The sequence below is a fragment of the Dufourea novaeangliae genome, unplaced genomic scaffold, assembly GCF_001272555.1.
Source record: "Dufourea novaeangliae isolate 0120121106 unplaced genomic scaffold, ASM127255v1 scaffold246, whole genome shotgun sequence".
NCBI classification, from domain to species: Eukaryota; Metazoa; Arthropoda; class Insecta; order Hymenoptera; family Halictidae; genus Dufourea; species Dufourea novaeangliae.
Genome location: NW_015374139.1, coordinates 111,614 through 125,912, shown reverse-complemented (window position 1 = coordinate 125,912; position 14,299 = coordinate 111,614). Strand labels below are relative to the sequence as shown.

The window sequence follows — 14,299 nt, the reverse complement described above, 5'->3', positions numbered from 1 at the left end:
GGGGGCAGGGGACGTGACGGGATACGCGTGTGATTATCCGTGACAAAGAAAATACTCATTGAAAAAAAAAAATAAAGGAGGGAGGCGTATAAAATCCTTCTGGATCGATCCCGTCACGGATCACCTATCCCGACTGTTTTATTCGCGTCGCTTCCGCGAAGATCCGCCCGTGGTCAACCCTTCTGGTCGTGGTTCTCTGCGGGAGCGACGCGAACTCGAATATAAGGGATGTATTCTAAGGTGAACGAGAGAGTGAGATTGATGATCGCGTGAGTTGAGAGAGTGAGGGAGAGAGAGAGAGAGAGAGAGAGAGAGAGAGAGAGAGAGAGAGAGAGAGAGAGATCTTTTCTCGAAAGCTTCGTCAATGTAAATGGAATGTGGCATCCCTAATGAAGTGCAGCATTTTGGAGAAGAGAAATATAGGTATATATATATATTTGTATATATATATACTTTTGAGACAAGCAGCGAGGAGAAGAGCGCCGACATCTTTTTCTATTAGTCTTTATTGTAACAACTATAGTTAACCAATACCTTTGTTTAATTGATTATCATGTGGAACCGTTGTCGTTGGTTCCCGTAAGAGACTGGTAGTAAGATAACGCAAGAATTTTCGTTTTACGTTCACATAATGGGTATGTATCCCAGGTCGGCGCACTTGTCCGTCGCTGTGTATGTGCCAGTGACACGTACATACATATTATACCATATAATATAACCAATGGTGTTAGTTCTCGTAGTTGTTAGACGAGCTACTGCATTTTTACTAGCTAGCATTTCCGCATTTTATCATTATTTAGCTCCCATTGGTTATAAGGCAGGCGGCTTCGGTGCACCCCTGCGTGTAACGTGTTCGCGGCTGCTTTCTCGACACACTGGGATCATTTTTGTGATCGGATTTTATATGATATATGTATACCGATTCGCGTCCCTCTAAAGGTGCATATACAGTACGGCCGAAAAGCATGGGACCAGGTAAATGATATAATTAAAGAAAGAGAAAATAAATATTATTCTACAAAAATTCGATAAAGCAATATAGTACCGATTCCGTGACTCTTTGTATCGTAATAGGTAATAATAAACGACTGTTCCATTAATCGTGAGCTCTGGTCCCATACTTTTCACCGATAATGTATACCTTCCTCTGGTTTTTTACAACTTCCTGACAATCGATCGATCGTAGACTCTGTCTAAATCTTCTATAGAATCTCGAGATATCCTTTGGGGTTCCCTGGAATTCCACACGATTTTACTCGCTCGATAAATAGCAGCAGACAACACAACACACGACGGTGCACCTGGCCACTTCCGGTCGCGGAGGAGACCCCTCGGGAGATGCTGCCCATTTGATTTGATGAAACTTTGTCACACCTCGTTTTCTTCCGACGCTATACATATACTACTTCTAACCAAAAGAAAAAAAGAAACGAGAAACCTTTCCACTCTTGCGTCCTTTCTTCTCTCTCTCTCTGACGAGTTTCCCAAGGCGTTTCAAGGCCGACGCACACAATAATAATAATAATAATCGGAAATAAGATTATTTCTGGTCCCGCCACCCCCATCCGCTGGACTAACTAACCTGGAATCGCGGATTTTGCAACCCAGACGATCTTTCCAAGATCTCAGACCTCTGCGTTCGAACTTCTCGCGCTTACCTCTCCACACACCTAACTGGATGGTTCACAGAACATCGTGCCGATTCTTTTACTAATCCACCTGCGAAATGTGTTGGCCTGCCACGCCTGAGACGTCCACGGAGGCTTTGAATGTACTAGTCGAGAGTACAATTCAATGTACGAAATTTCCCTCCGTCGTGTAAAACGATTACGGTCTCTCGCGAAACGATTTCGAATTCTTTCGACCCAAAGTTCTTCGAATTAAATCGCAAAAATTTCAGTTTTTTTTTCGTGTTTATTCGAGATTAAAGATAAAGCCTCAAGGCACACGCGTCCCACTTAAGCGGAAAACGTAGCTTCCGAAGACAAGCTTTTTAACTTCGTCGCGAGATTGTTCGTCGGAGTATCGGAAAGATTCATTTTTAACAGCTTGATAGCTTTTTGTGTAGCAACGATTTTATATTTAAATGGTACTTTATGTATATATACATGCATTCTTCCGTTGTTTTTTATTAAATAGACTCGCTTTTGAACGGACATTTCGTGGGTCGCAAGCCAACATTGAAACAGCATGATACCGTACATATTTATATTACCATTGCATCTTTCGAAGTTTCTTGAGTATATGTATATATATAAATAAATACTGACAAGTATATATCTATATATATATATGTAATGAATATACGTATATGTATATTGGACACACGCACAACACCCCACAGTCACAGAAAAAAGATGACTCACTCACACACAGATACACACACACAAACAAACACACCTGTACATGTACGTACGTATTTCTATCTGATTGTTATATCATTATTATATGTAAATAGTAGTCGCACGCTTTTGTCTAGGCGAGTCGAAGGTATTAATGAAAGGCCCATGCTTCTACCTCTTTTATATTAATCACGTATGTGTCTTAGGATAGAGAAATGCTGTGCTTTCGATCTCTCACCAACCGTTGTTGTCCAGGCGTTGTACAATTTCTCGCGCGCGCCAATCGCCGCCTATCTTCTCGTTGCAACGTTTATCGCTCTTCTCATTCTCTGTGGACCGAATTCACGACCCCGTGTGGATTTCCTCGACAACCAGACAGCCTTCTTTTATCCATCATCCCCATCCATCCCCTATTTGTATCAATTTGAACGTGGTTTGATCTTGAAAGAACGTCTGACTTTTAGGAAATAAACTTCGTCCGATAAAGGACATCCCAATAAGTTATATATTCAGAGAATTATTAATTATTTCTGACAAAGTTTGTAGAAAAGACTCTACTCAGGATTGCCTTAAGTTGTCTGTCCCATTCTCGTGTTCGGAAAATTCCATTTCTCCAGACGGATTTCGTGTACATCCGTGGATCCTCCAACCCCCCGTGATCCAGGGGATCCAGTGGGGGGATTAAGCAGCAGCGATCGAACGTTAACGCAGAGGGGGGAAGCCTTGAAACACCTTGGAATCTCCTTGCCGCCGAGTAATTTACTAATGATCCACGTGACGTAGCAAAGAGAGAAAGAGAAAGCGAGTGAGTGAGTGAAAGAAAGAACGAGAGAGAGACAGAGATAGAGATAAATATATATTTGGACACCAAAACTAGAATATATTAAGTCCACTTTTTAAAAAAAATGACATTTCACATGTTTCATATATTTTTATATTTACATTTTACAATGTAAATTCCATCATATAGGGGACTTAATGCAATGTTCACCATATCGAGACTTGTCTTAAGTTCATTCAATAATTTTTGTACCTTTGATTTGCCCTCCTCTAAAATTTGAAAAGTGACTTAATATACTCTAACTCTGGTGTCCAGATATGTATATGAAAATTAACGTAGGAGATGAAATGATAAGATGGAATACAGGCGAGAATGATATATATGTATACGTGTATATATCGGGCGCCACTCTTCCATCATGGAACACACACCGCACACACTCACCTTGTCTCTTGACTCACCCTCTCTCTCTCTCTCTTTCTCTCTCTATCTCTCTCTCTGTCTCTATACGTATCTATATATATACATATATATGTATAATCTTGAATCTCGTATTGTTTTGTGCGCTTTTATATCGCTGTTTGCCAGCTTCGGTCACAAACTTCAAGTATTCTTCAAGTACCCCACTATTCTCTACCTTCCACCCTACGTTTTCCATCCCTTAGTTCCCATCCTTGAATTCTACCTCCCACCATCCTTTAATACTCTACGCATATACACACACACACACACACACACACACATATGAACACAAAGAGACACGTAGAGTTAGACAGACACTTTTGTGGAACTCATCAGATCTAAACCTCTACCATCATGTTTCTTTTATAATAATCATATTTCATTGTTTGATAACACAGAGTATATTGAATTCACCACTAGGCGATCTAATCAGCTTCTGTCACTTGTTAGTAATCTCTCTTGGCAACCCTCTGAATCTTTATTCTCTAATAACTTCTAACAAAAATGTTCTACTTTTCTTATACAGAGGAAATTTCACCTATTGACAGGGAAAATACACCTATTGACACCGTGACACGTTAAGCTTTTAGTACTTATTAAAAATTTTGAAAAACCAGCTAGTTGAATTGTGCGTGACCTAAGGGACTTAACGCTTTAACTGCCTCTAGTTTTAACTGTACTTTCCTGTACCATTTTTACAGGGTTGGGAAACCGTTCTTTAACAGCCACACGAAACTTTGAGCATTTAACCAAATTTGTTTCACTATAAAATTAATGTTTTTGAAAAACCAAGTTTACAGTATCTTATAATTACCATTTTGTTGTTCTCTCTTGTATTTTTCAGTTGTAAATGTTTCATTAATTTTTATTATTCGTCCGATTTGTATTTCTATAAAAACGTTTACATTCTGTCCTTTTTTAATGGTTATAAATAAATGAATAAATGTTCTCAGCTTCGAGGCGAATATCGCCTGTGCGGCAGTCAGAGTGTCAAGAAGATAGGTCACACGAAACGGAAATAAAAAAACACCATCATCTCGAGGACGAAACACACATTACGAAAGAGGTCTCTCACACATCTTCCTCCACGTCAGTGTCCTACCCCATCCACCCCACCTCACCCTCCATCGGCAATCACGCATTTGATCCACGATACGCGTGCGATCGATCGGTCGTTTGTCTTGGTTGTTCGTTGGATAGCTGTCTCCTCTGGAAACACTTTGGCACACGCTCACTCACTCACACACCACCACCCCGGTCGACGTAGTGTTTTAACACCTTTTTTTGTTCTTTCCTCTCTACTTCTCTAGTCTTGCCACGTCTTGCACCTAGCTGTTAAGTGATTGGTCGATTATTGTTCACACGCCACCACGCGACGTTGATCACCACCGTTAACCCCACCGCACACCACCCTATATATTACACACGGTCCCAGTCGGTGGGACCCGAGTGTTTTTGTACCCCCAAAATCACAGGCGAACCGACCCATCGGCGGAATAGCGTGAAATTTCATCGTTGCACGTAAACACACGAGGCATTCCATGGGAGTTTTCTATCGACTTGGACGGAACATCAACGAACAAGCTGTAGCGAACTTGATTCTGAATGATTGTTCACGACTCCGAGTGGCCCATTTTGCAGGTGTTTGCACGAAAGCATAGGTTCCTTAACGCGTGGGCGCTGAGGAGATTTTAGGAGGCGTGTTAGTTATTCTGTTTTCGCTATTTTCAATTTAACTTCTTAAGATTCCAAGCTTACACGCTCAGCTACACTGGGAAATTTTGATAATGGAGATAGTTTACCCGAAGAGGGTTCTGAACAAACGAAAAGTTTGAAAAGGAGGCCAAAAGAAGGTTGAGAAACTATACGCGAAAGGCGGTTTCCAAACTTATTTCAACTTGGTAATTTCACTACAATAATCGTTATTCTTAAAGTAAGATTCTGTGTACCTATAGAGTCTCTTATTATCCGATCTGCTTGAGAGAGATTTTCAGAGAGTTAGTTTCATGAGTTCGCTATAGCTTGTCCGCCATACATACGTATAGAGTGATCATGCAAATCGGAAGTCGCAGAACAATCCGGAACAATTAATCCAACACCGAAGTTCACTTTTCAACGTCCAACTATCGAAAAGTAATCGCGAACAAGCCAAGGTTCTTAGTGTTTTCTAAGCACGTCCGGTGCAACAATTAATCACAGTCCACGAGCCAATTAGTCATCCCGCGATCGTATCTGCCTCTCCCTAACATCTTACTTACAAACGTATCGGATCGAGCGGATCTTGGATCGTTAATCGGCGATGTTTAGCATCCTTTGCGTTTAGAATTCCGACTCGACGACGACTGTGCCTTTGTCTTCCTGGTGTTTCGTGAATGATCACCGATTAAATTCCTCGTCTATGAGCACACATTATCTTCCATACTGGATTAGTGTACACGTAGCTTAATTGTGTCTTGATCAAATATCGTAGCTATCGAATAATATATAAAAACTGGCACCACGTGATTCCTTATGAAAAAATAAGTAAAAAAGATCAAATAAAATTCTGTCATTGTCACACGGTAGTAAGTAGAAATAGAATGCAGTAATCAGACGCGCTAGCCAAGTCTTGGTCAACTGTACGCAGTATTTAGGCAGACATTCAAAGTCGAGTTCATTTTTATACAGGTACCCTGTATAATTAATGTAATCCCATACTTTCAAAGTGTATACTCACTTTTGACTCTCTCTCTGCATATCGCGGGACGATAATTAACACGCGCAAAATGTCATTATTCCGCGACCTGCTCGGGCACAGCCTTGAAGGGCTCCGCGATTTCATCATGGGAGGAAAAACCGTCTCGACACGAGAACAGTTAACGTTCTCGATCACTCAGCGATTCTTTGATCGATCTCCCGCTGAATCCAAGCTCCGAATCCAAACAAAAATGGAACGAAATATACAGTTCCCCGTTGTCTCGCGTCAGGCCAGACGGTCCTGGTTTCAATTACGCGAGGGGGTTGGCGTGATGGATCGTTCGATAAGCCCCCGACGATCCCGTTCGTGATAGATCGAGGGGCAGCTTATCGAGCAACCACCGAAAACGGTTTTTCTGCCAGTGTCTTTCGTCCACTCTCGGAGATTCTGACGATTAATTTCGGATAATTACGTTCCTTCTACGATTATTCGGTCCTGTTCTCGATAAGAATCCCGAGATCTGACGTGCTGTTAATTGTTATCTCTCGCGAGATCCATGGTACGTGATGCAACCTCGTTTCTGAAAGCAGAAAATCGGATAGATTGTAGTTCACGGCGGCAGGTAAATACGAGTCGTATAATCGCCTGCTTGTGGTTATTTCGTGGGCGTACTTTCCGTGGAAGGTGAAATGGGATATTACTAATGAGCAGGTTCCGGTGTTGATTGTTTCTTCGTTCAGAGATCAGCCTACGTATTTAGGAGACATTGTACGGGGGATGAAACGGTATAGAAAACTTCTTTGGAAATATTATTCTCGTAATTACCTTCTTTTCGATAAGTACTGTTCCTCATTTTTTTCCTCTCACAGAAGATAACCAAAATCTCTATGGTACATCAGTACCGATTAATTGAGTCACGATTGTAATTACCCTGATTACTTTCAATGATCCATTAACAAAAGTAATCACACAAACAGTCAATTACTGCCCAACTCTGTAAGACACGGATCTCCACATCGCGTTCACGGCTGCAGGAGCGTGGCGTGCGCGATGGGAATCTGCCCGCGAAACGGAATAATAATAATTATCGTACCGCGGCGGCGATGCCGTTTCCGCGACGGTTTTGCAACACCAAACGCCAGCGTTTCAGTCTCGGCTCGAGAAAATCCACGCTGCTCGCCGTGTCCCTCCGAAACCCGCCGATAGAGCACCTGATTAATGGTGACCCAGCAATTTCGCCGAGCCGGCCACGGAACGACTCTCGGTATCACCTGAAACCGCTCGCGATTCACCCCCGCGATATCGCTGGGAACCGAGTTCGAGACGTCCGCGATAAGCCCACGGATATTTCGACTGGAACGAGGTCGTGTGTTCGGAGAGTTTCGGAAAATAGCGACGAATTCGGAGGAAAGGACGTTCAGTTGTTGTTCACGGAAACTTTGTTTTCTCGTTCCCGTGAAAGGCTTGATTCGCGAAAGTAAGAAGCGTAGGATTTTCGAGTCTTGAGTGAGTTTATTTCTCCGTGATTCACCAAAGACGTCAGATGGCGAGTAATTCCATTTTTCCGGTGTGGGAAGGTAGTAATTATAGTTCCGCGCAGAATCGCGCGGGAAACGCAGATTCTAGGAAGGTTCGAACGATTCGCGGGGCGTTAAGGGGAAACGAAGAGAAGCGTGACCAGCGGTTTCAGTTTAACAGAATAAACGCGAGGCTTGTTTCGCCTCCTTTCGAGAGATTTGTAAGACACCTTGCCTCCCCCCTTGCAGGTTGCCTGGCGTGGATTAATTTCCTGAAACAGGAGAAAGAAGGTTGGCGTGACCTGCACGCCAACCTCAATTTTTCGAGGCCCGATAAGCGTTTAAAGAGGTTTTCGCCTTGATCGCGATCTAACGTCGCGTGAACCCCGACTCTGTTCGCTGAACGAAACAGGCCGTCTTCGATGGTGAAAATTACCGTGGAAAATCTGTACGAACAGGTGAACACGATGTACGTTTGGTCGAATGTGTTTTACATTTGTATAATTGAGAGATAACGAATGGACTCTCGGTCCACCTGTTGCAGATCTTTTCTTTTTTTTAGGGGACTGTCGAATAGAAACAGGATAGAATAATATTTCAATATTTTGTTAATTACCACTATTTCTTTTTGTGTCAGAGGATTTTTCCTGTTAAATTAATTTATATTTTGTAATAATTATATCGTTTTTATCGCCGTTTAATGTGTAGTATCGTGGAAGAGTGGAAAATTCTTTCGGACTGAATAGTTGGAGGACTTTTTTTTCCTCCTTCGAGATGCAGATCGATGGAGCGACTCGATTCGATTCCCCTTACGCTTTCTACTCACGAGACTTGTAGGCATTACAGTGATTTCCCTGGCGAATTGCTGGGACGCGTGCAATTCGTCGTCTCGCGTTGTGAAAAATTGCGAAAGTTTGTTGGTATAGAGGAGACCTCTGTTCGGAGGGATTAATGTTAATAGATCCTCGAAATAATTAATTGTAGCCGATTATTGTACATAAAGTTTGACACGATTTTTGTTGTGGGAATAGTTGCTCGAAACCTTTAGATAATGATCGTTGACGTAAGCAAGTGTGTTTCGAAAGGGTTGAAAGGTCTAGGGTCGTTCTAGGATAGTCAAGGTTCGTTAAAGGGGCTGCTCATCGTTCGAAATTATTATCCAAAACGGATCATCTTCTCCCTATAGTATTTTATATCGATCGATGACTGTTGAGTTTGATTGCCGGGGAAAAATAATTACTAAAAATTTTTCCTCCAACTCAAGCATATCGAATGAGATTCCCTTTCGTTCTTCAAGAAGTTGAAGAAATATTCAAAGGTTCAAAAATTAAAATAGTCAAATTGATTCTCGTGATCGATACGATTCAGCGTGCTCAAAGTCGAAACGATATCGGTCAATTTGCAAAATCATAAAGGTGCGAATTACTTGAAAGGTTTCTCTTCTCCTGTCCCCGTCTCGACCTTCAATTAACCCACCACCCTCGTTAATTAAAGGAACGCCAAGGAATCGTACCTTCGATTATTCCAGAGCAATTTTCCCCCATCGATTCGATTACAGCACCGTCCAGACGAGTTACGACGTTCCTAGAGGAAACAACGTTCCTCCGGCCTGCTTTCCAACTTTCCACTCTCTCTGGTCTTTCGTTCGTCCAGGACGCCGTATTTGATTTGGCTTTAATACGATTTCTCCGCGGCGTCTACAGCCTTCACGACGCCAAACCTTGCCAGAAGTGTTCCTGGCATTCTGAAGGAACTCGATTATCCGTTGCGCGTCCCCTGGTCCTCTCTGGTTTCGCGAAATCCCGAGTATACTTTCTTCGAGAAAGTAACAGGAGCCAGTATAGATCCTGCAAAACGAAATGATTCGACGTAACTGAAAGTATTCTTCAGGAGGCTCTAGTCTGTCCTCGGTTTTGTGTGCAGGCTATCGTAGGATTTGCTTTCTTTTCCAAAACGTTGGACAGGGTTTTCGTTCGAGTCGACAGTTTAGGACAACAAAATAATGTCGTTCGAAAGAACTTTAATGGTGCAGTTTCTTCAAAGTTATCAAAAGCTGAATACTAGTTCCGATAGTTCGATATTCAAACGAGTATTTCGAGTCTTTCGCGTTCATTTTCTCGGTCGACGCACACGAAATCTGTACACAACGGACACGTAAGACACACACGCACACGCATCCAAAACACGATCATCCCCCCAGCCATTATGAAGCTCCTCCCACACCATTGTACTAACCCTCTCATACTATTTTTTTTTTATTTTCTTTATTATTTTTTTTTCTCTCTCGTACACGCACCTCTCGGTACAAGCAAGAGTCTTTTAATGATATGACGATGACCATGATGACATGACACGAAATGATATGATATGATAATGAGATGATTAATGTGACCATGACCATGATTTCTTACCATGATTTTATATTTACTTATTTGTTGCACGTTGTTTGGTGCGTCTCCGTAAGCAGTATGACGCGCTCGCAGACACCCGCCTGGCAGAACCGACATTTCCGACCCCCCTGAGGGTGGGGAGAAAACAAATCGTGCTTCTGAGACACAAACAGTAGTTGCCTTTTTTGTCGAGGCTCTCTCTGTCTCTCTCGGCCCTTCTATGCCTATCGACAACGTATTCCGCGGCAATAAAACGGTATAAATTCCCAAGAAATTCGCGAGAAACCGTGTCACGATTAATATCAGTAGCTGTTGCGCGTGAGTTTCTCTTCAAAATATCTTTCAATCTTCGTGCGTCTTCGTGGGAACAAAACGTAAAAAATCTCTTCGTCGTCGCGGCTTCGTTTCTTATTCCCGTTGAATATAATTCGGTTCATTGTTTCTAACCCTCAAAAAATTCGTCGAAAATGTTCGCTAGATTCCTGTTAAACCATCGCCGAAAAGAAGTCCCGCGCGCGGGACTTTTTCCGACCATCCTTCGTGGAATCATTGCGCGTCTCGAAAGAAGGATCTCGAGAATATTAATTAGCGCGGCCTCTCTCGCAGACGGGCATTGTGTACGTTCAAGAATTAAACGGAAGAATAGGTCTCGGGGGTTGAAAGGAAGGGGTAGGATAAAGGCTGCGCTATAATAAAAGGGGCGGGAAGAGTCGATAGAAAGAGGGGGCATCGCGCGAGTGATAGAGCGACCTAGGTCCGTTCGATCGCGAATCTTGAATGAAAAAGTGTTCGTATCGGGACGGGATCGATGGAAGGGCACGCAGAGATAATTCTTGCGTTAAATGCACATGGTGCACCCCGGGGTAAAACGCGTCGGTTGCTCTCCGGACCGTTTGGAAAGTCGCGATACCGACTCAAAACCCATTTTTCGCCGTGTGGGGATCTCATTCAGTCGCTCGTAGTTTCTTTCTCGTCTATACACTCCACCACCCCCCACTTTTTTTCTTTTCTTTCACTCGTGTATAGAGAACGTGCATAAAAGCAAGAGAAAACGAAACCACGAAGGGATGAGAAAAAAATAAAAAGAGAGAGCGCACGACGGACACACGAACGCGCGAAATGTCGGGTTGGCCAGACGGGGGCCCCGTTTGCCGAGCGCTGGCAGAGTCTGTAAGTTGAGTTTAATGCATGTTGTTTTGTCTGTCCTTGCATGCAGGGATTCGGTTTTGTAACATTCGCAAATAGTGCTGACGCGGACCGGGCACGTGAGAGGCTACACGGCACCGTGGTTGAGGGCAGAAAGATTGAGGTGTGCATGAACATTCTTATACTTATATATATATATACATACATATATATATGTATACATTCGCCATTAATTCATTTATATACACGGTATATATATATGTACTTTCTTTACAGGGAAAACAGCAAACGCGCGAAAGCCGCGCGAGCGGCACGCGACGCTGTCGCCCGCTGCTTTCGCGCGCTCGATCAACAGGCGACCAGGCAATTGCTCTCCCGTAAACGATTTTTCTTCTTTTCTCTCCACAAATTTCTTCAACCTTGAGAATAATCCACGAATTCAATTTAACAACGTTACAAAGGGAGCACACACGCTGGTCGCCTATTTCAGATTAATCTATTAGATTTAAGCGTAGCGATCGATCGCCCTCGTGCAATCTGTTATTTACTTTTTACCGCCTTGACGATGAATCGCGTGGATTGTTAAATCTGTTAGAACGTAAAAGAAAAGAAGATTTCACGAGCGCGAGTCGAACGTTTGTAGTTTGTAAAACGACGGAACGGTTTCTGATCGATCGCTCGACGAGACGAGGACTGGTCTCCTCTCTGTTCTCGTGCAACAATCGAATAATAGATTCGATGATAAGAATCGATTTGATGCCAGGAGCAGGAGGAGCTGAGTTCTCGAATTTTGGCGGTGCCCAGGGTCCTTCATAGGAGCGCGTCGAATTACTTCAGCGGGTATATATGTATAATGAAGAACGAGAGATAATTGCTGGCTGGAGAGAGAAGAGGACGTTTGGATCTCGCGTATACATATAGCGGGTCAATCTGGCACGGACCACTCGAGATCTTCGAGTGCTGTCGGCCGATTGGTATTCGCCGATCGCTCATGGAGCCACGGAATAGATCCTTGGTTCTTCGAGTGCATACAGGGTTTTCATGTTATTATTAGCCAGCGTCTTTTCTAGCAGATAGTAAGTATTACAAAAAAAATGTGATATAAGTTTTGCAGTTTTCAACTTTTTATATTCGGAATATTTGTCGAAAAATGTAGGTGGCATTGAAATATTTTAAGTGGAACCCTGTATATTTCTTTCATGTCACACGAAAGTGTGTATCAAGATTCATGTATGTGCTATACAATAACCTTCAAGGTCACATGACATAATTAAAAGTGAAAAAAATGTTGCGAAGTCAAAAGTTAATTTGTTACACGCTATTGAAGTTAGTCATTGAAAACTGCAAAATTTTGTCATTGTTCTCAAGTACTTACTATTTGCGAGAAAAAACGTTGACTAGTACTGTAACACTCTGTATACTGTTGATTGTAAATTCAAAATTATTACACGATTCTCCAGCTTGTAATTCGAAACAGATCGCGCCGTGTCCGGTGTGTATATACATTGATGGACGAATGGCTCCGCCAGAATTAACCGTGAAGCGTCAGCTCGTGGCAATGGCGTACCGGAAAATCGCATTAAAATTTCCCTCGGAATGGAGCACAGTTAAAGGACGTTAGGACAGTTAAGGACTCGACAGTCCTCTGTCTCTAATGTGTACGAGTAGAATAAAGTTTGCGTTCCCATTGGGAATTTAATTCACTAGATAGAGATCGGTCTTGAAACCGACTTCCTTTCATGAAAATTCGATTCTTCCTTTGAAAATTTGATTTTTTCGTCGACAAATTCGATCGTACGCGCTCCCGATCGAGGTTATGGATCACCATCAGCCCATTGTCACGAGGCGTCGCGACGCAGTGCGAAGCGCGAGCAGATCCGAGACGTGATGCCGCGGCACCGACGCAGACATCCCGTTGATTACGCTTCGAATCGAATTAACCCTCCCCCTCCGGGAAGGGTTGACGCCGCGAAGATGTCCGTGTGGGTGGCGCGAGCGACACACGGCCAGACAGACCGACGGAAGTTGAAGGGGTGGACGCGCTCGAAGCTAAAAACGATGGAGAAAGAAACGTCATTGTAAATAATAACGAGACTCGCTTAAGACGATGTGAAACAAGACGAAAAAAAAAAAATAGAATGCAGACATTAATACGAGCGAGACAAAGAAATGATCGTGCACGAAGTACATACACATATGTACACACACGTGCGCGAGAGAAAGAGAGACGATGGCGAACGAACCATCGCCGATTGGCCAGGCGAACAAACTCATCGCTGGCGGATGACGACGTTTACGTAATATTATATACACAAAATACCATGAATTAAACGATTTTTTACATTATTGATACATCATTCAAATGAAAGCAAAATCGAACAGAGATTACGATGACGGTTGAAATGTGTTTAACCATGATGGAAAGTGTCTGACGCGAGGTCTCTCTTGTTGTCCCATTATAGATTCCGAGAGACGCGCGCGCGTGGGGGCTATGAGACACGAAAACTCTGTATAGAGATCGATAGAAAACGATGTGAACCGAGAGACATATAATATATACATATATATATATTGAGAGAGCGAGCGAGAGAGCAATGACACGATTGTCGATCGTGAATGAGATGTAGATTGAGAGAAAGATTGAGAAATTAACCGTACGCTCTGGGGGACACTGAGGAGGCCATGTCGAATTACCGATCTCCCGAAGTGTCCGTAACAGGTAAGGAAATAATACGCGCCGCACGAGGATCCGTCCCGAGAGGACGTACATAATATACGACGAGAATTACAATAATCGCCTCGCACTGCCCGCTCTCTCACCCGGTCTACACGGGGGATATTCGCACGACCGACATATCACACACGAAACGCTTTTTTTTTTCTTCCCTCTTTACAGTAACGGTCTCCACCCGCCGACCGATCATTGGACGAGCGAATGGTTTCGTTTTCACTTTTCGAAATGATTAGTAATGTTCTCGATAAAA

The 14,299-nt window shown here is 43.0% G+C and overlaps 1 protein-coding gene across 3 annotated transcripts in view; it reads left to right on the top strand.

The window, feature by feature from the left end:
• LOC107191401 (RNA binding protein fox-1 homolog 2) overlaps positions 1 to 14,299 on the top strand; it is a 192,515-nt gene that overhangs the window by 127,156 nt on the left and 51,060 nt on the right. For 2 of the 3 annotated variants that reach the window (XM_015580431.1, XM_015580430.1), the window contains one exon: positions 11,386 to 11,478. The exons of the other annotated variant lie outside the window; for it this stretch is intronic. In XM_015580431.1, coding sequence (XP_015435917.1) covers positions 11,386 to 11,478 — 93 coding nt within the window. The remainder of the gene's footprint in view (positions 1 to 11,385; positions 11,479 to 14,299) is intronic. 3 annotated transcript variants of the gene reach the window in all.